This window comes from Castor canadensis, chromosome 13 (genome assembly GCF_047511655.1).
Source record: "Castor canadensis chromosome 13, mCasCan1.hap1v2, whole genome shotgun sequence".
NCBI lineage: Eukaryota > Metazoa > Chordata > Mammalia > Rodentia > Castoridae > Castor > Castor canadensis.
In genome coordinates, this window is record NC_133398.1 from 6,368,940 (window position 1) to 6,390,111 (window position 21,172).

The following is a 21,172-nucleotide window of genomic DNA, read 5'->3' on the forward strand; positions in this document are numbered from 1 at the left end:
CCAAAAGGGGACACCTCAGTCTCAGCCATTCCTACATGACCTTCTTGAGTCCTCTGTGTCCACCAGTCCAAACCTTCACTGAGGGCTTTTCATTACATTGCCTCACTTTGGTTTTACTCACTTGCTCATACAGCTTCAATAGGAGCAAAAATATGCATAGAACCACAAGTTGTGCTAGTTGTTTATTTTCTAATACACAATAAAAAGATAACTCTTAAAATGAAAAGTGATTGTCCTTAATCAAACCTGACCTCTCACTTCCCCAATCTTGAGAAAGAGAGGGTCATTCAGGTATAGGAGGCTTTGGACCACCAAACAAGCAATATCAGAAAAGAAATACCTCTAGACATATTAAAATTAAAACACTAAATATACAGAACAAAGAAAGAATATTGAAAACTATAAGAGAGAAGTGACAAGTCACATATAAAGGCAAACCCATCAGAATAACAGCAGATTTCTCAATAGAAACTCTTAACAGCAAGGAGGGCACAGAAAGATATGGTCCAAACCCTAAAAGAAAACAACTGCCACCCTAGATTACTGTAGCTAGCAGTTATCCTTCACGATTGAAGGAGAAATAAAAACCTTCTAAGATAAACAAAACTAAAGGGCCTGGCGCCTATGGCTCACACCTGTAATCCTAGCTACTTGGGACACTGAAATTGGGAGGATCGCGGTTTGAAGCCAGCCCAGGAAAATAGTTCCAAAGATACCATCCCCAAAAACAACCAGAGCAAAATGAACTGGAGGTGTGGCTCAAGTGGTAGTGCGTCTGCTTTGCAAGTGTGAAGCCCTGAGTTCCGACCCCAGTTCCAAAAAAAAAAAATAAATTAAGGAATTTATGACCACCAAACCAGCACTGCAGAAGATACTTAAAGGAATCCTACACACAGAGGGGAACACAAATGCAGGCAGGAAGACACAGGAAAGAATAAACACCACTAGACAACTAGATTAGCCAGCAAAGATTAGAAAAAGTAGACATCGCAAACCTGGGCTCCCCAGTAATGGAACAACCAGGCCCCTACCTAGACGCAGTGGAAGGACAAGTTATTCACGAAACTCCTGCCAAAACTCTTTGCTGAGTCTCATCATGAGGACATAATCAGACAGACCTAAATGTAGGACAATTGGCCTGGACACTTCAGTTAAGTCAGTGCCATGAAAGGTCAAACAATGATGGTAGAGATGGCACAGGAATATTCTGGAAAAAGAGACAGAAAAGACGAGGCAACCAAATGTAACTCACGGTGTCCGGCTTGGGCCTGGGGTCAGGAGGGAAAAAGTGACCCAGAGCCTGGGAAGCCAGATGGGACTGTGATCAGGCACTGTGGAGGGCTGTAGTCTAGTGGGGGCAACAGGAGAAGAACATCCTTCTCCTCCGAGCTGTGCCCCAAAGCATGCAGGGGTGAGGTTAGGATGCCTGCAGCTTCCTGTTGGATCAGAGTGCACTCTCATACTTATTCAGAGTGAGGAAGCAACATGGCGCCGCTGGTGGGTCTGGAGGACAGCTGGTGTTCACTGTCCTGTTCAATGTTTCACGTGCAGGAAATGCTTGTCCTCTTTACTCCACAACCTGTGTGTCTCCCACACAATGCCAGGTGGCCTGGGGATGGCAGGGGACTGACAAAGTCCCGCCTCTCACAGCTGCAACCACCACAGATACCAGGAGGAAGGCAAGGAGGCAATTTTGGGATCAAGCTTCCCTCTGCCTCTGCCCTGCTCAGGTACAGCTCACCTTGTACTGCATCATGGCTCAAGTTGTAAAACTGCCTGCTTAGCAAGCACAAGGCCCTGAATTCAAACCCCAGTACCACCAAAAAAAAGCCATCTCCCCAGGCTGTGGCTCCCAGCTCCATCCCATCCCCACTCCCAAAGCCTCCAAGAGTGAAATTAACAGGAACACCACCTCACCTCCCTCTTTTCTCCACCATTGGTGGCTCAAGGCTTAGGGCTCTGAGCTCAGAGCAGGGCAGGTGTGCCAATCAACCCCGTACAGCCAGCCCCAGGGGTGCTCTGCCTACACCCAACCCAGTGACCCCACTTGGGTGCCTCCAACTGTCCTGTTCTCTCAGCCCAGAGCCCAACTCCTCACCTCTGTCACTGGATGACCCCTCCCCTCTTTCCACACCACTTGAGAGGTCCTTTTCCCAGTCTGCACCTGACCCTGCCATGGACCATCCCCAAGTCCCTTCAGAGAGAGTCAATATCCCCATACCATCCCAAACAGAGCGGCGGGTGGGGGACTGACCAAGGCAGGACAGGATAGAGTGAAATGACCCACAGAGAGGCCCTGGGGTCAGCCCGGCCAGCACCACAGGCTAGGACTCACTGCCCTTTCTGACATAGTGGCCATGGACAAATGCCCCTCACACTGTCCTCTGTGAAACAGGACCATAGCCTCCATCTCACAAGTGTCTTCCAGGAATGGGATGGCAGAAGTCCTTTCTATGTCTTCCCAGTTGGACACTGAGACTCACAGGCCAAGGCACTTCTGGCTCCATCCTCAGAGCCAGCCTGAGGCCCTATACTCAGGAAGCAGAAGGAACCTGTGGAACCTGTGGGTCCCCTCACAGTCAGCTCCTGGGTGGGAGCAAAAACATCCTCAACTTCGTTTCTCACATTACCTTCCCAGGTGTACCTGGCTTTGGCTGACCTACCTTTCTCCAGCACACTGCTGCCCCAGGCCTGCAGGCCCAGCATAGCCAAGTTAGGAGCTGGGCACTCAAGGGACAGTCACATGCTTTACAGGGCCACAATAAAGGGAGCCTTTGGGTCCTGATCCTGCTAAGGCCATTTGCAGGCTGACTTACTCCAAACAAGTCACTTAACCTCTCTGAACCTCAGCGTCCCCTTCTCTAGGACAGGAGCTCTGCTCTTCCCCAGCAGAGCTGTGGGAAGGGGTTATAGAAATGGACAGAGACTTCTGCAGCTCAGAGTAAGCACATAACCATGAGGAGAAAGTGGAGCTGGACATCCACCTTGCCCCCTACTACTAATCTTCTTGGGAACCAGAGCTGCCCTTGCCTACCACCAGCCCTTGCCCTGGCAACCTGCTGACATCCTCCCATCCCTGCATCCAGAGGAGCTGCCCGCTGTGCCCAGGGCCTCCTCCCACCCAGAGGCTCCCTTGCTCCTCCTCCCTCCACGCAGCTCTTGTGTGCCAGGAATGAACACAAGAGCCGGTCCCAGGAGCCCAGGATGAATGCTCAGTCTGATTTTCATTTCCCTAAAGCAAAATACCTCTCTCCTGATTGAAGCGCAGCTCAAACACAGTGGGAACAGAAAGCCAGGGCTGGCGGCCCCCACAGAGGCTCCAGCTGCAGCTGGGGATCACAGACAGACAGCAGAGCTCCTGGGACCAAGCTAAGGCTCCTTTCAGTCTCCAGACACAACGGCCACCCTGAGTGTCTTCCCTGCCCCACCTATCCTCTCCCCACTGCAGCCAAAAGGAAACCCCTGTAGCAAGGGGTCCTGTGGGAGCGGGGGGAGGAGGGTGGGGACACAGGGGCCTTTAGGGCCTGTTCACTACAATCCCATCCTGATGCCTTTGGTCATGGATCCTCCTCCCTCAGAAGGGCAGCTGGCCTCAGACAGACTTCCTGGCCTCTCCTGGTCTCAACCCCCAATGCTGGGCCACTACACTGACCTCTTCTTAGCCCCCACCTCCACCCCACTCTCCTGTCTACTTCCCACTCACAGCAGTCAGCATCTCTAATGTGGTCAGCCGGGTTCCTCTTCCACCCTGGACTAAAGTTCAAAGGTTAGCATAGAAGCATCCCTTCAGCCTCCTTCCACCCTCCCCACCCTCTGTTCTGCTGCAGGGCCAGAAGACCCCTTTTCCTGCCATCCCCTCAGAATGGAAGGCTCCTCCTCTATGCTCCTCTAGGTGCCAAAGGCAAAGCTTCACCAGAAGAGGACACATGCTGGGGAACCAGATGTGCCCTGCTGACCCCAGCCAGGTCTGTGTCCCTCTGCCCTAGAGCCAGCTTCCCCACCCCACCAAGGCAGGAAATTCCCTTGTGGAGATGGTGCAGTGGTCTCCCATAGGACCCGGATTCTAGGGGTCTGCCACTCATCCCGTCTGGGCCTCATTTCCCTGTTTGTGAGTGGAAAGTGATCCCTGCTGCTCACAGCAAATGTGAATTGACCAGAACGCCCCACCTGGAGGCAGAACAGGCAGGAGTGTCTGCCACACCTCCTTTGCGAGGAAATGTACTGGTGTCCTGGCAGGGCTGGGGGTCCTGGCAGGCCACCTCTGCTTCTGACCCAATGCCTGACCTTGGCCTTGCCACTCCCCTCCCTGTCCCACAAAGGCTCTGGGTGGAGGGGACTGAGGCCAAAGCAGAGTTTCACACCAACGGGGATAGATCCCCCACAGGAGTGGCAGTGTGAGGATAGGAATGTGGACAGAGCTCTGGACCAGAGAACCTAGGCTGGGTCCCGAGCCACTAAGCCACCAGGTTATGTTGGACAGGGCAGCAGCATCTTCTGTAAACTGGAGCACAGGGAGTGTTGTCCCCAAGTGCAGAGAGAACATGACAGCACAGGAAGAAGAGCCTGGCATGAAGCAGTTGGTACACTGTCCTTGTTCTGATTATTATTTCATGCCTCTGCCAGGGTGAGAGGAGAGGCAGACCTCACTCCACCCTGCCCCATAAATGCCCAGATCAAGGCTGGCCCTTCCCAAAACGCCGGGCACCCTTGCCCAGCCAGGTCCAGGAGGAGCCCTGGCCCTGGCCAGGAACCCGTTCCTGGGCCCCCTCAAACCCTTGGTCCCCTCCCAGGCTCCAAGCCTCCCTTCCCCCTGCAGGGGTGGCAGTGGCCCAGCCTCCTTGGCATGTGCTGTTTCCACCCACGTTCTGCGTCAGCCAGGCAGCCCAGCGCTAGGCACATGGCAGTCAACAGGAAAGACAGGCGGGCCCTGCCTACCCCCTCCCACGGCACCCTCTGTGTGGCTGGCTGGCCGTCTGCTAGGGACAGAGGCCATCCCCCTGCCACCTCCAGGGGAGCTACTGTGGCTGCTGTGCCATATGGGTCTGCCCTGTGCCAGGCCCTTTACCCCAAGACTACATGAGGGCCTCACACATTCAGGGCTCACAGGCTATGACTGTGCTCATGCCATGATAAGGCACTCAAGCTCAGGAGCCCCACACCCAAGCCACCCAGCTGACCAGGCTTCGGCGGCCCTGGCCTCCCTCAGGTTCCCAGTGGACAAGAGCCTCCTCTTTCACAGTCCCAGCAGTCTGGGACTACACAGAGTAGAGGGGATCTGCCAGTCCCTGAAGTGACTTCTGGAATAGGGAGTAGCTGGTGCTACCTGACCGGGGGCAGCCTCGGGCCTGGGCTGAGCCAGCTTTGTTCCTGGCTCCCACGACCTCTCTTTATCACCCTGACCTCATGCCTGGCAAACTGCTCACAGCCCCCAGGAACTGCAGTGTCTCCCACCAAGGACTTTGGCACAGACCGGGCACCTGCCACCTGGGTGCTGCAGGACTCCAGTCAATGCATTCTCCCCTCCCAGCCATGCTCTCCTTCACTGTCACAGGACCAATGGGACAATGCAAGTGGCAAACAGCCCAGCCGTGGTGAACACTGGACACGAGGCTGCTGCTGTTGTTATGCTGGTGACAAGTGACCATGTCAGAATAAAATGCCAGGGCGCTTGCTGCCTTCTGGGTGGAAGATGCAGCTGGCAGGGTCGGGCCTGGGGTTAGCGGATACTAAGATGGGAAGCTTCCAGCTGTGGTGGGGAGAAGAGCCAGGCCCTCAAGGGAGTGCAGGTGTGAGCTGCTCAGAGCCACTCAAATTCCAAATCCAGTCCTGTTTCTCTTGGGGCGTCTTGGATCCTCCTGAGCCCCAGAAGGATGCAGTAGCTAAGTTATCCTAATGTGCCAGGCCCTGTGATCAGAGCCAAGGGTTCCTACCAGCCCATTTCGGTGATGAAGTAACTGAGGCTCCAAAGAGAGGTGAAGGCGCTCAACCAAGATCACATGGCCTTCGGAGGAGCAGTGGAATTCAGAGGCCAGGCTCCACAGCCCAGGCTCAAAGGCTTCAGCCTAGAGATGGTGACACACAAGAAGGGCTCCACCAAACCCCCCAGACTATAACACTTGCTGATCACATGCTGTGTGCCGGGCACTGGGGTGGATGAGATTTGGGATACATGTTCCAGCAGGGCCATCAAAGTAGCCCTTCTCAGAACAGCCAGGTCCTCTACTCCACCTTGCTCTTGGATGCTGCAACCCCTCTTGCTTCTAGATTCATCAAGACAGAGCTTGAATCTTCAATGATTTGTCTCCCTACTCCAAGCCTCAATTTTCCCACCTGGCAAATGGGACAAGAATATTCACAAGTAGATGTTTGTGCTTTGTCTCTGGAGAATCATGGGGTTAAGGGAGTCCAAGGGCTCCCTAGAGATGTCCCCCACAAAGCCCCAAGGGGAGAGGGTCGGTGGTGCCCTAGGAATGGAAGGGCAGAATCCCAAGCAGCCACCAAAAGCAAGATTTGGTTCAAATCGTGTATTCTGGCTCAAATATTTCTGCAAATTTTGCAGTCTACTCCATCATTTATGGGTGTTTATTGTATTCTAAAAATAAACTTACTTACTTCTTCCCTCCGTCCCTCCTTCCCTCTTTCTTTCCCTTCTTTCCTTCCTTCCCTCATTGTGCTAGGAATCAAACCCAGGGCCTTGCTAGGCTGAGCTACATCCCCAGCCCTGATTTTAGCTTCTATGTAAGTTAAATAACCTTCCCCAAAGATTCTCAAGTAAAATTGTAGGAAGGACTTTGCCTTGTAGCCTCCAGGAACAAGGAGAAGAAAGTGTCCATTTGGCAGTGACCATGTGCCAGAGCTGAGCTATGCAGTCGGCCTGCGTTCATCTCATTCAATGCCAGAGCGAGGCTGTGAGGCAAGGACTCTGATGACCCCCATTGTGCGGGGGAGGGGAAGCCACTTGTCCAAGCACCCACGTGCATCTGCAGTGGAGCTGGGTCCAGGGTGGAAGCAGGGTCCAGGGTCCAGACTCCAGAACTTGCTGGAGAAGCAGGTGTACAAGACATCCCCCAAGTGCATCATGGGAGTTGACACTTTACATCCTGCCCAACTCCTGCACAGGTAGGGCATCCCTGATCCAAACAGGCTGCAGGTCAGCAGCGTTTCCAGTTTCCCATTGTTTTGGATTCTAGAATATTTACGTGTGCATAAACCTTGGGGATGGGACTCCATCTCCAGAGTTCCTTTGCGTTCTGTACACACTTTCTACCACAGAATTTTGTGCATTTTAGTAAACCTGCATTTTTACTGTAACTCATCACATGAGGTAGAATTTTCTACTCATCGTATCATGTCACCATTCAAAATGCTTGAGATTTTGGAGCCTGTCAGATTTCTGACTTTCGGATTGGGATGCTCAACCTGTTCCCCATGAAGGAGGACTGAATTGTTGGCTGCTCTTAAAGTCCCACTGGTGCTGAAGGGCAGAGGTTCTCACTACCTGCTGATGCATTAACAATAAGCCAAGTCACACCGACATAGGTTCAAGCCCCAGCTCTACCACATCCAGCTGTGTGATGCTGGACATGAAGTAAGCTCTCTGAGCCTTGGTTTCCTCAGGAAATGGAGGACACAAACAGAAAAAAGACCAGAAGGACCTGGGTGGAATGCTAACCACTGTGGCCTCAGGGAAGTGGTACCAGGAGTAGCTTTGTTTTCTGCTCTTGTGATTGTCTGTCCTTCTGATCCTTCCTCTCAGGTGCAGAACCTGTGGATGCCTGAGAAGCAGTTGAAAGCAGTGGCTGGCACACAGTAGGTGCTCAGTATATGTTCCTGTTAATTCATGGGACAAGCTTGCTTTCGGTAAGTTACAAAGTAGACACGGTGACTTATATTTTCTAAAACTCAGTTATTCTTGGCTAATGGACCTGGCTCCATGTCCCCAGCCCTCACTCATGTACACACACACACACACACACAGCCCCAAGAACCGCTCCCCGGTTCAAGGCACCTCTGCTCCCAGACTCAAGAGACTTCCAAGACAGTGAGTCCCAAAGAAGGCAAGCCCTACCTTCTGCCTCGGTGGGGACTTCAAGGCCACAAGGAAATGTGGGTGTGTGGGATTCCGGTTCCACGAGCATTTTCCCAACACTGCTGAGCACTGTCTGACATTGTGGGAGGCACTTCAGCAACTCTCCTGCTCCACAGGGAGGATCTTTTTCTAAACTGAGTCATTCTCTGGCCCTGGGTGACTTGGACGACAGAACTCACCTCTCTGAGCCTTTACTTTCTCATCTGTAAAATGGGGGTGGTGATACCCCTCTGAGCAGTGGTCAGAGGAACAAACAGGATTTTTCAGTCCCGCATTCATCGAACAATGAATTCTTGAGCATTTCCCAATGGTCCAGGCCCCTAGCTGGGCTCTGAAGGCACAGCAGTGGCCCAGACAGGTTCTTGTCCACGAAGTTCCTGACATAACAGGAAAGTGGACCTTAAGCACACAGCTACACAGCCGCTTCCACGTGGTAAAAAGGGAAGCTCAGAGTTGATGAAAGCACATGGCAGGACTGCAACCTGCCTGCCGAGGTGGGCCAGCTGCACGTGTTCATCTGTCTGTCCATCCGTCTACCACTCAGACTTCACATAGCACGGTGAGTTCGCGGTGCCCTGGGCCACATCTTGTTGAAACAGAGTGCTATCCACAGGAGCACAGCATGGTCCAGGCAGAGAGAACACTGCAAGTGTCCCAACACGTTGGCAATTGTGACCATTATTAATAAAGGTGTCACAGCAGCCAGAGGCAAGGTACGGTGACCAGGACCAGTAACATGGGTGCCCAGGAAGGCAGAATGCTGTAGGAAGCCGTGGTTGGGCAGCCCTCCCTCCTGCCTACCCTAGCCCCCACCTTCCCATTCCAGGCTTCCCTCGTTCTTGGGAGGGGGAGAAGTTGGACTGGTCTCCACCATGGCTCAGGTGGATGCAAGATCAGTCACAGTCCCTACTGTCACAACCAATAGAGTAAAGAGACCAAGGAGGAGTGGTGGGAGGTCACTGAGATATTCCCAAGGCAGAGCAGAGCAGAGCGGTGAAGACAGAGACCCTTAGAGAAGGATGCAAAACTCCCACCCAGGAGCGAGCCGGATGGAACTGATGGGGACACACAGACAAAGCAGGGGGCACCTGGAGTAGGAACGGCCCCTCCTCTCCTGAAACAGGCACTGAGGTCCTGTCCCTGATGTGCACTAGACAAACAGCACTGACAAGGACCCCAGGAGGTCCTGGGGCAAAAATTCCAGGACGCGAGGCCAGGAGGGCTGGAACCCACTCAGGGAGGACGAGCAGCAGGATCACAGGCAGTGTGATCTCTGGTTCCGGCCCTTTAAGAGCCAGGGAGGAGGCGTGGCCCTGACCTGCCCTCAGTCATGGTCCTGGGGAGCCAGAGAACCCCCAAGCTAGCTCGGCAGAAGGGTGGGCTGTCACCCCCCCCCCCGCCCCGGGACTCCCGGCAGTAATAGGGTACCAGAGTCCAGACTATGACCCTTGACCATGACACCTGCTGGTGTTTCCACCCCCAAAGCCTCCCTCACACCACTGTTTCCCAGGCTGCCCCTCCAGGTGCTCCACACACCCTATCTGCCAGGAGCAGGGACCACAGAGGCTGGGTGTCTTACCCTGGGCCCCATGGGGGTACGATGTAAGCCAGACCTAACTCTGGCCTCGGCAACTCACCTCTGGGCTTGCAACTGCTGGTCAGTCCCCCAGGCCTACAGTCAGGGTGGGATCAGTGCCAGTCTCCTTCCCATCAACCTCTCAGCCATAAGCCCTTTGTACTCCAGCCACACTTCCAGGCCCTTGGACTGGTCCTACCTTGCTGCCTCACTACCTTGATGCCTCCAGACCTGAAGATTCTTTCCCTTCTGTCTGAAACTCCCAGCATCCCTGTGAGGTCCTCCTGCCAGAGCTCTCTGTGCCTTGCATCTCCTGCCCCTCCCTCGGGGAGGGCTGCCAAAGTCAGCAAACAAGAACACAGGAGGACCAGTTAAAAGCAAATTTGAAAGTCCTTAAAGAATAAGTCTTTAGGCAATCCTACCCTCAGATCTCAGCTGAGATGTCACCTTCTCCAGGAAGCCCTCCAGAAAGAACCCAGACCAGGTGGATTCCATTATACGACTCAATGCCTTGTCTTTGACCCCTATACTGACTGGCCTCATGTCTGCTCCTCTGCTGTACTACGAATGCCAAGAGGGCAGGAAATCCAACCGTCCAGCAGTGTTCCCAGAGTCTCAGGGCAAGTGGATATTCTACAGCCACTTTCTGAATCATGGAGCAAAGGAGGGAGAAGAGAGGTGGCTTGAGGACCCCCTCAGCCAGAATGGCCTCCCACAGAGCCCTGGGCTCCCAGCCCATCTCCCACAGGACACCCCAGAGCACTGCTCACACCGTCCCCAGCTCAGAGAGCTGGGAATCAGGAATCATAGCCAGGACACAGTTATTTTGACGGCTGCTGTTAGTTCTAATTAAGACTATGTCCCTCTGGGGCCCACCAAGTGCCCTGTCACAGGCGGACTGAAGACAATAGTCACCGGTGTGGGTTATGTGGGCTGCAGAGCCACAGAGGGGAGCGGGAATCACAGCAAGGGTGTTCATTCTCCCGCAGCACAGGCTTTGAGTGCTCCCAGGCTCCTCGTTGGCCCAGCGCACACCATGTATTTTTGAGCAGAAGGAAAGCATTTACTCCCCCCTCCCCGCCCCACAGTGCCAAAAATAGCCCAGTCTCCTGGTTTGAACAGGAAGCTTTGGTTCCTAGGAAGAGGCAGGTGCAGAGGGCTGAAGGAGGGGCCGAGATGGCTGGCTGGTGGCTTAGACCCCTCTGTCTCCCCAGTCCCAAATGTAAAAAAGGGTCTGCTAGACCTGGCCTCCTGAGGCCAGGATCCCCCAGACACGGAAGGAGGCCCCGCAGGAAGGAGGGAGGACAGGGGTAGAAAACAAGGAGCAGGAGAAGAAACTTCCTTCATTCCCCAGACTATTCATTTACATCCACTCTGACAAATGTGCCCCAGGCCCAGCAGTGAGCCACACAGGAGGTGCAGCTCCGGCCCCCGGAGGGGAAGAGGGAGTGATGCTTGCTGGACCCCGAGACACCTCCTGTGGAAGTGGCCCTTGGGCTCTGGTGCCAGCTGTATGTGACAGGGGTGGGTCCCGCCCCCAGATGTTCAGTGCCTCTAAGCTGCTCTGAAGCACAGTCCAGGGGTCACCTGCCCAACCAGGTCACAGAGGGAGGATTGTCACATCAACTCCATCCACCATCCTGGGAGGCTTGTTTTGGCTCCATCTGCCCATTCTGTGGATGAAGTACAGGGCTCTTAGGAAAGGGCTTGGCCAAAGTTCTGGCGCTAATAAGCACAGGAGCTGGATTTGAACCCAGGCCTAGGAGTCCCTGAGCTGGAGCTCCTGACACCAGACAGCATATGGGCCATCTCAGCTCCACGTGCCACCACCAGGCCCAGGGAAGAGAACGCAGAGGGGCAGACACGGTCACAGGCCTGGGACATAGAAATGGAGGGACTGGGCTCAGCCATCTGGTTCCAAATCCAGAGTGCTTTCTAGTTCCCACAACAGCTACTTGCTTAATAAAAAAAAAAAAAAAAAAAAGCTATTTTCTGTCCCAAAAGGCCAGAGCTGTTGGGGAGCCAAGCAGCCATGGCCCTGAGGCTGGATGGGGATAGCGGCACCCCATGCCGCTTCTCTGCTGCAGCACAGAAACAGAGTGAGCTATTTCTGCCTGGGTTAAACATTCCTCAAAGCCACATTCCTCCCTCCCCGCCTCCCCTGCCATGGAGTTCAGAGCACAGGGGCCTGGAAGCCTAGCCTGCTTCCTGGAGCCACTTAGAAGCCCACAAGTCTCGTAGCCAGCAGCTGTCCTGAGCCCCTTCCCTCCACCCCGACCTGGGCTCCCTGGTGGACATTCTGGGGCTAAGAAATGCAACCTCCCATATAGCACAGAGAGAGGGGCAGCCACAGGCACAGTCCCCAGGCCCTGGCGAGCTGCCAGGGTCAGCAGCACAGGTAACTGAACCCGTCAGCAGGAGACAAACCAAGGTGGCCTCCAGAAACACTCTTAGGAAAGTGTGAGGCAGACTATGTAGGCCATGTTCACTGACCCGACCCACAGGCAGCTCTGAGCCCAGAGCTGCATGGCCATCACCAGCCCAGCCCTCAAGGAGCTTACAGTCACCAGGGTCCCCTCTGTCACCATGCACTGTGTCCTTGAACCCAAACTATACTCATGAGGCCTCAGTCTTTTCCTTTTGTCCAACAGACACTTCATGAGATACCAGGGCTGTGCCAGAGGCTGAGCAAGCTCCGAGGGTCGGGGACCAAGAGCAATAGTCCCCTGCTCCCCGGATGCTCCCAACATCTCCCTTATGGACACATTCCCACAGGCCTCAGCTCTACCTCCTTCCTGAAGAATGTTAAGGCAGGCGCTGTTCCAAATGTCCACAGGAAGTATGGCATCTGGAGCCAGTGGGACTCTGTGATCACGACTGGAAGGACCCAACCCACTGGCCAGTCTCACTCCACATACCACAGTCCAGGACACCCAGCCAGTGTCTGCCACTCCTGCAGCTGCTTTGATGCCTGCAGTGACTGGACACTCACCATCCTGCACAGGAGCTCTGTGTCACAAGGCCCAGGATCATGGGAGGCAGGCATATTGTGTGAGGGCAATGACTTGAGCAAAGCAACAATCAGTCAGAGCCCCAGACTGCCTATTGATTGGCTAGGAGGCCTGGGCACAGCCCTGAACCTGCCTGCACGTCCTTTGCACCATCTGCAAACTGGGCACAAGAGTCACTATTTCCAGCCATAGAGAGATGACAAAGATGTGACATCCACACTCAGTACCCACCTGGTAAACTACAGTCCTCACTGTGTCACTCCTCCTGATGACACACCCCATGGCTATGGTGGGCTCCAGGGACCACCGTGGCTGGGGCAGGTGAAATATGGCAGCCTATCTCAGTACCAGAGGCTGAGCTCCCAGTTTCTACCACTGTTGCTGGCCTGCGTGTACCTCCCTCCCCAGCACCCCCACCCCAAGCACATCTGCATTTACAATCTGCACAGAGCTGCCCCACGCACAGACCTGACACACGTGCACGCACAGACATGCCAGCTCACCTACTCCTCACACACACCATGACCCCGTCACTCACACTCGGAGCATGCACACATGAGTCAGGACTCGCACACGTGGCCCACAGCACCCACCCAGCCTGCAACACCCACACAGGCCCCCACTCGTGCTCACACTCACCCGCTCACCTCCACAGCGCCTTCTTGGCACTTCCCACCAGCACTGGGCCGCTCGCCATGGCCCAGGGGCTGAGTGTGCAGGCTCCAGGAGGGACAGGACAGGGCTCAGACTTCAGCTGTTCACTTACCAGGCTAGCTCCCACCCCCTGCCCTTGTCTGTAAAGCAGCGGTTCACGTAAGGAGTTGGTGATGCACACACATGAACACTGAGCAGGGGCCTGGGCCACACAGAACATATGTAATACCAGACTCCCACCACAGTCACAGCCGTGGTCATCTGTTACTGGTTATTCTCTACCACCACGGGTAAGCAAAAGGAAGCATCTGGGATGAGCCGCCAAGTTCAACAGCTCACCTCACACCAACCCTGCTACTGGGTCTTATTATCCCAACTCACAGATGAGAACAAGGCACCGGAAGACCAGGACCATCCTGAGGCTGGACATTAGCCACAGAGCCCATGCACGCTCCATCCTGTGCACACCCAATGCTGGCACACTTTCCCCACGAAGTCATATCCTCTGGCAATCAGAACGCTGTATGGAAAGGGGCATGAGTCCCAGAGGGGACTAGTGACCCCAAAGTCACTATCCAGGCCACAACAGTTCTGGGACTGAAGCCCAGGCAGGTCATTCTCCCACCCTCTGAGCCCTAAACCCAGCTCTCTGGAGTTGGCCCTTCTTCCCCAGCCCATCAAGTCACTGCAGAGGGATGCAGAAGGATGAAGCCACCAACCCGGCCGCTCCAAATGTAGAGGCACATTTGCTTCCAAGGGCCCAGGACAGCCAAAACTTGCAGGACCCAGCTGTCCCATCCTCAGCTGAGATCCACGATACCTGGAAACTGCAGTCAAATCTCCAAGGTTAACTGCCCATGTAGGTAGACCTCACAGGGGTGTGCAAAGTGTCTCGTTGTGTAGTGACGGTGACAAGATGCTCCTTCTAATTCATACTGAGTTTTTCCTTACCAGACTGCCACACATATCAAGGACAACACGAACTACATCAGAAGTCTTCAAGAAAGAAAGCAAGATACACCCATCTGGACCCCACCGGCACCTCGCCACAGCACAGTGGGAAGCACCATGACACAAAGCTAGAGTCCTCGGCCCCTGCCACTTGCTCCTATGTGACCTTGGAGGAGGTACTCCACCTCTGTGGAAATCAGTTGGCTAACTGGAAAAGTAGGATTTGATTTACTAGAAATCAAAGAAGTGAACTCGAAACGGTGAACTTCTTTTTCCCCATAAAATTGGCAGTGATTAAGAAAAACAGTGACACCCAGCGCTGGTCAGAACACAGGACATTGGGCACTCTCTCGTCCACACTGTTAGAAACAGAAATTGGAACATCTGCTCTGCATAGCAATTTAGCAATTTTTATTCAAAAGACTTTTAAGCCAGGTGTGGTAGCGCACACCTGTGTTCTCAGCCCTCGGGAGGCAGAGGCAGGAGTATCATGAGTTCGAGGCCAGCCTGGGCTACAGAGCGAGACCCTTCCAAGGATAAAAGGAGACAGGACATTGAAGGACATTATACATATGTATGAAAACAGAATAAAACCTGTGAAAAATTGATGGGCTGTGGAGTGATTCAGGTGGGGGAGCCCCTGCCTAGTGAGCTCAAGGCCCTGAGTTCAAACTCCAGATGCAAAAAATATATTTTTTAATTTTAAAATTGTATGTATAGTTATATATAAATATATATATATAAGGAGTATCTTTGTCACTGTCACTGCACAATGAGACACCTTACACATCCCTGTGAGGTCTATCTACATACATAAATATATATATATATATTTATATATATAGAGAGAGAGAGGGCTGAAGACATGGCTCAAGTGGTAGAGCACCTGCATCACAAGAGCAAAACCCTGAGTTCAAATCCCAGTACTGCCAAAAAAAATGTTTAAAGGGGGAGAAAGAGGGCATAAGAGAGAGTAATAGTGGGAGTGAATTAATTAAAGTATTTCTGTGCATGCATGCCACACTCATAATGAAACTCCCATACCTGACAGTTAATATGTACTAATAAAAACGGGAAAAGCCTTTAAAATGTCCCTAGCCTATAACTGTGTAACCTCATTTTTGCTTATTTATTTTCTTTAAGGAGAGATAGATATGTACAAAGATTTAGAACAGAGATGTTCCCAGCAGCACTATTGATATTTGAGGGGAAGAAGCAACTTAGCTGTTCAATGACAAGGGATTAAATAAAGTACGTTGCTTTCATACTACACACCATTTTTAAAAATCATGCTACAGAAGAACAGTCACTGATGTGGGCAAATGTTCCCATCAGGTTTTCAAAAGTTACAAAATAAAAAGTAGACATCTTAAATGTACAATGTAATGAAAACGACATACCAAGCCCCGCTAAATCTTCCTCCTGATAGATCTGGAATCCATCCTTCACGTCATCCCAGTGACATCCCTGGTTCGTCACCATGACCACCTTGGTCTCCATGACTACTCCATCTGTTCTTTGGACCGTGGCCAAAAGGGAGCTTTTCAAACTCATGTCTAATGAGCGTCATCGCCACCCTTCCACAGCACCCTGCCCACTTCAGACAACATCCAAATTCCTTCCCACAGCCCTCAGTGTCCTTACTGTCAGTGCCCTGCCCCAAGGGGGCTTAAGCCTGGCCTTGGGTCAATCCCAAGACACATGGGCTGCCAGGAAAAGGGCTTTCCCCTTGAGGGGAGAGGGGGAACAGGTCCGAATCTGCATGGTATCCTGGGTGGCAAGAAGAGTAGAAACAGACTGTGAGAGGAGGGGAGCTCTACAGTCCCCAGGTGAGTCTCTCCTGCATTGGCCAGCACCCCGAAAAGGGGGCAGGCTGTAGATCACGTCCTCCTGCGGAAAAGACTAAGACTTGTACCCTGGGACCAACCACTGCCAGGAGAGGCATGAAGTCCCTTCAGAACCAGGTGCCATGCAAAACCATCCCCCCCAAGTCTGAGGCCTCCCATGAAGCCTGTTTTCTAGAGGTGGAAGAAAAACCTCCTCCCTTCCTGAAGAAAAGACTAGATCCCCCCAACACCTGGCTCCAACCCCTAATGGCCTAATGGCCCCACGGTTTTCTCTTCAGTGAATCCATGCAGTTATTAGGGCAGGTGTCACAGCCCAACACACTGGTGCCCAGAGAAGGTGAGTGACTTGCCCAAGGTCACAGAGCCCCAGAGGACCCAGTCTGCTCTCTGGGACAGAGTCCTTTCCTAACAACAGAGCTGCTGTTTTCTGCCCAGATGCCCACTGTCGGGTTGAGTCTGACCTAAGTTTCTGTGCTTCTGCTTGGTTCGGCCTTCAGTGGAGGAGGGAAGGGCCTCTTTCTTCTGCTCCAGGCCAGTCAGGGACTCTGGAAAGCCCTTCCTCTTCCTCTGCCCTTCCCTGTCCTTGGCAGCTCATCCCTGCCTCAACACTGGGCCCAGCACACCCCTACGGAGCCATCGCTCTAGCTCCTGCACTTGTCTCAAGATAGGTGCCAGATACTGCCTCCCCAAGGTGACATCTCGCCTTTCTCTGGTAGAAAGCTTGGGGCGGGGGGTAACGATCAGAAACTATTCTATCTCATAGGAAGAGACACTTGGGGTCCCAACACAGCCCCAGAGCAAAGCAACCCGCGCCCAGCTGAAGACTTCCAGCGTCTCTCAATCTTAGACCACAGCTGGGGCTGGGGCGTCCTCTGTTCTGGGTCACAAAAGTGTCAGCCACTGATGGCCCAGCTCCCTTGTCCCCTCCCCTCCACAGGCTGGCGTGTGCAGGCCACTATCCTGGACATCAGGGAAGAGGCAGAAGTGACTCGAGGTTGGCTGGTAAGGTCAAGGCAGCGTTGGGACCAACCAAAGGTGACAAGAGGAGGTGACCACCCCAAGTCTCGGACAGAGGCTCCCTAGGGAGTACCAGCAAGAATCTCGGGGAGAGGCTGAGGAGGGTAGAGCCTCTGCCTGTCGGGCCTCGCTTCCTTCACAGATGCACTCAGACCTGGACAAAGGACCGAGCCTCACTCGCTTGAAGTGTTCAGGCCACCTGGCTGGTTTCCACCTGAGGGCAGAACTGACATTTCCCTCATTCTCTATCTGCGTGACCAGTGAACACTCAATGAACAGCAGGGCAGCCCTGAACAAGTGCAAGGAGAGAGGCTAGGCCAGGAAAACTAATGCAGACCCCACCTCCCTATGCCTCTGTGCCAGGCACAAAGGCCAGGGCCAGAGGAAGAGACCTCCGTGGAGATGTGCAGTTTGTCAGAAAATGTACTTAAGACTAGTTCAAGATGAACAGAAGGGCTGGGAATGTAGCTCAGGGGTAGAGCATTTGTGTGCAATGTGCAAGGCCCTGGGTTCCATCCTAGCATTGCAGAGAGAGAGAGAGAGAGACAGCGAGAGACAGAGAGAGAGAGCTGTGTTATGTGGCCAAAACAACATTAACTGTGAACAGCCCCTGACCACTTACCAAGAGCCACGTAACACTCTACCCATTTTGTGGATGAGGAAATAAGGCTCAGTTAGTTAGGCAAGAGGGGCTGGTCTGTCTCACAGCCTGGACACACAGGGATGCGACAGCCTCACCAAGCACCAAGAAGCCAGAGCTCAAAGAAACCTGGCGCTGCTGACCACTGTTCTAAGTCCTGACTGGCTGGACAGGAATTAAACCTGGAAGCTGGGGGTGGCATCTGACGCAGAGAGCAATTAAATAACCTCATCTGCAGAGGAAGGAAAAGCTCTGCACTGGGGTGTTAAGCCTGAAAGATGGAGGGATTTGGCTATTCTGAATCCAGATGTGTGCAGTGAGGGCCACAGCTGCAGTCTTCAGACATTCCCCTGCTTACACACACGCACGCATGCACGCACTGAGCTCTGCTTAGCCTTGTTGTCAGCTGTGCACAAGGTGGCCCAGGACCCCCTACATCTGTCACAACTGTGGGTCTTTAACTAGGGCTCCCCAGAATCTGAATGACCCACACTTTTCAAGGATAGAAAACCCTGGACCCTGTCCGAGACCTAAAGATCTGGAAACCCGGGAGGGTGGTCCAGGCACCTGGGGATTTAGCAAGCTCTCCAGGACTCCATGACATTTCAGAGTCCTTCCTGGATGGCTCTTCTCTTAACCCCACACACAGACCTCCCGGAACAAAGAGCAGATGGCTCCATTCCCCAGTAGAGGGAAAGCAGCCCATCTGGGGCCCGACACAGGCTGCAGGCTTTCTCTGCTTTTCTTGCTGGGACATTTTTTCATTCAACAAACGTCTGTGGGCCTACTAGATGCCCATCCAAGCAGAGATAGCTGTTAGTCACACAGACAGGGCCTGCCCTGAGGGAGACAGACCAGAAGCAAGTGAACCTACCACCCCTCCCTACCCCCAGTAAGGGCTTCTACACAGGAAAAGCACCCAGCCTACCTCAATCTCTCCCCAAACAAAGCTGCTCCCCATCTCTGAAGGCCTTCAAAAATAGCCCAGTAGTAATGGGCCAGTTCCTATCCAAGCTTGTTGGCTCAACTTCTAGGAAACCCCCTCCCACTGAGGCCCTTTCTCATCCAGAATCCACCATCACTGGGTTAAGGCAGGAACCAGAGAGGGAGCCACAGAAGAGCTTATGGCATGAGCTCCAGGGTCCCTGGGCACAGTTTTGGGGCAAGGGACCTGAGCTCAAAGTCCCAGAACCACCTGGAAACTAGCAGGGGCATCTTGGGCATGCCACCTCACCTTTCTCAGCCTCAGTTTCCTCATCTATAAATGGAATAGGTGCAGAACCCTCCATGAGCCGGGCTCTGGGTGAGGAGTGATGCGCTAAGTAAGGATGCAGGCCTCAGCACATGACACGCTCAGCAATCAGGACACCTGGCTTCACTCAGCTCTGGTCCCCCTTCTCTCCCTTGATGGAGACAACCTGGTGCAGCCCATATCTCCACTCCTGGAGAAACCCATGGTGACCTCCGCCTCCCCAGGCCCAGGGGCCCAGGAGGTCCCAACTGCAGCCTGCCTGCTGATGTTTGTGGGTCATATCTGGACAGAGTTTAAAAGAGTAAATCTCACAAAACAATAACCAGACTGGAAAGGGCCACCCATCCACTTTGGGAAGAAAGAGCAGGTGACTCCTGGTTCGGGAAGTGTACCCCTCACTGCACAGTTCTGCAGGACAGGGCCAGCACCAGAACCCAGGTGGAAAAGCCCTCTTTGTTTCAGGCACAGAGGAGGTGAGGAGCCCAAGGCTGAAGACGGGCTTGGCCCCAGCCCTGCAAACGTGCCCAGAAGACCGATGGGGGTTGGGGGGAGGTGGGAGCTGAGGCTGTGCAATGCACCAGAGCTGCCTCCCAGGCCTCCATCTACACACAGGGTGGCAGTCAATCCACTGGCTCTGGGGTAATGAAAAGCTCCAAGTCTGCAGCTGCCCATGTCTGGCTTCTGAGTTGCAACCCAAGCCTAGGCCGCTGCTCCCTTCCCAAACAGCCAGGCAGAGGCCCTGTCAGCCATGAAGCCTCTCCCAGTCCCCCAAGAAAGACAGGGTGGCCAGAACCCAGTGCCATTAACCCCTGGCATGCCGGGCCACCTCTGGAAAGGCCACAGGGAATGGGGACCCTAGGAAGGAGAAACTGGAACTGTGGAGGTCTTGGAAGAGTTGTGAAGTTGGGCAAGTGGAGACAGACACACTGGGACTGAGCTCCAGAAGCAGGAAGCGGACAGACCTTCATTTTGGGGGCCACCCCAGATGGTTAAATGATCCAACCCTTCAGGCCAGCTCCGGCTGTATAAACCCATTTCCTGGTGTGGCAAACAGAGAGACGAGGGCGGAGGGAAGACAGGACCAAAGCAGTCAGCCTATAAATGCAGCAACTCACGGGTGCCCAAGTGCCATTAGCAGTCACTGCCATTAGCTCTCTGCCAAGTCTGCCCCCCACCTCCCCCCAGCCCCCCCCCACGAGATCAGGGCCGGGGGGTGGGGGGGGGCGACAGGCCAACCTCGCAGCAGCCTCAGCAGCAGCAGCAGCAGCATCGTGATGCATGAATCACCCACCCGCCGCGCTCCTTCCAGTCGCAGCCGGAGCCCCACTGCACCCGGGCGCCCCCTCCCGGGACCACCGCCCCCCCCGCCCCTCGCACACCCCGTGCCTTTCGGACAGCTCTGCGGGGAGGGGGCCGCGGGTGGGCTGGGGGTCCCCTCCCGGCCTGGGGTGCAGGGCGCACGCTGACAGTCGGCGCACTGCTAGGGATGGGGGGTGGGGTGGGGGTTAGAACAATGGGGCCAGGTGTGGGGTAGGGGCGCGGCCGGGAGCTTCCAAGGGGCCGGGGGCGGAGGCGGGGCAGGGAATGGCCGCGGGAAAGTGTCGCGGGGAGCCGGGTGGGGGAAGGGCGAGGGGGGCGCGGGGGTCCCGGCGCGCACTCACAGTAGGTTTTCCTGGTCAGCTCCTCCACAACTTCAGGCTTCAACTTGCTGTTGGATTTCCCCATTCTCGGCGGCCGCGGCCCCCGCCCCCCGGGCCGGACCCGGTCGAGGCGCCCAGCGGGAGCGGCCGGGCCGGGGCGGGGCGCGCCGAGGTCGGCGGGCCGGGCTGGGCTGGGAGCCGGGCCGGGGCCGCGCCTTTGTCTCGCGTGCCCGCGCGGCGCGGGGCCCCGGGTGCGGGCGGGCGCGGGGCAGGCCCGGGCGGTGCGGGGCCGCGGCGCGGAGCTGCGCTGGGCTGGGCGCCGCCGCCGCCGCCGCCGCCGCCGCTCGGTGGCCACGGTCGTCCCTGGTTACTGGGCTCCGCGGCACATGCTCGCTGCTGCTGCGCCGCCGCTCGCCGCCGCCCCTGCGCTCCCCGCCTCCCGCCTCCCGCCCGCACCGGCGCGCCAGGGGTGGACCCGGAGCCGCCACTCAGCGC

General features: G+C 54.8%; 1 protein-coding gene across 3 annotated transcripts in view; it reads right to left on the reverse strand.

Annotated features, from left to right (window-relative positions):
* Ncs1 (neuronal calcium sensor 1) overlaps positions 1 to 20,841 on the reverse strand; it is a 51,096-nt gene extending 30,255 nt beyond the window's left edge. The window contains exon 1 of one of the 3 annotated variants that reach the window (XM_074052998.1): positions 20,699 to 20,841. In XM_074052998.1, the coding sequence (XP_073909099.1) occupies positions 20,699 to 20,762 (64 nt within the window). In that variant the 5' untranslated portion in view covers positions 20,763 to 20,841. Of the gene's footprint in view, positions 1 to 15,681; positions 15,804 to 20,698 lie in introns of those variants that run through there. The other 2 variants (XM_074052996.1, XM_074052997.1) reach the window with 2 other exon arrangements.
* Positions 20,842 to 21,172: the final 331 nt, after the last annotated feature.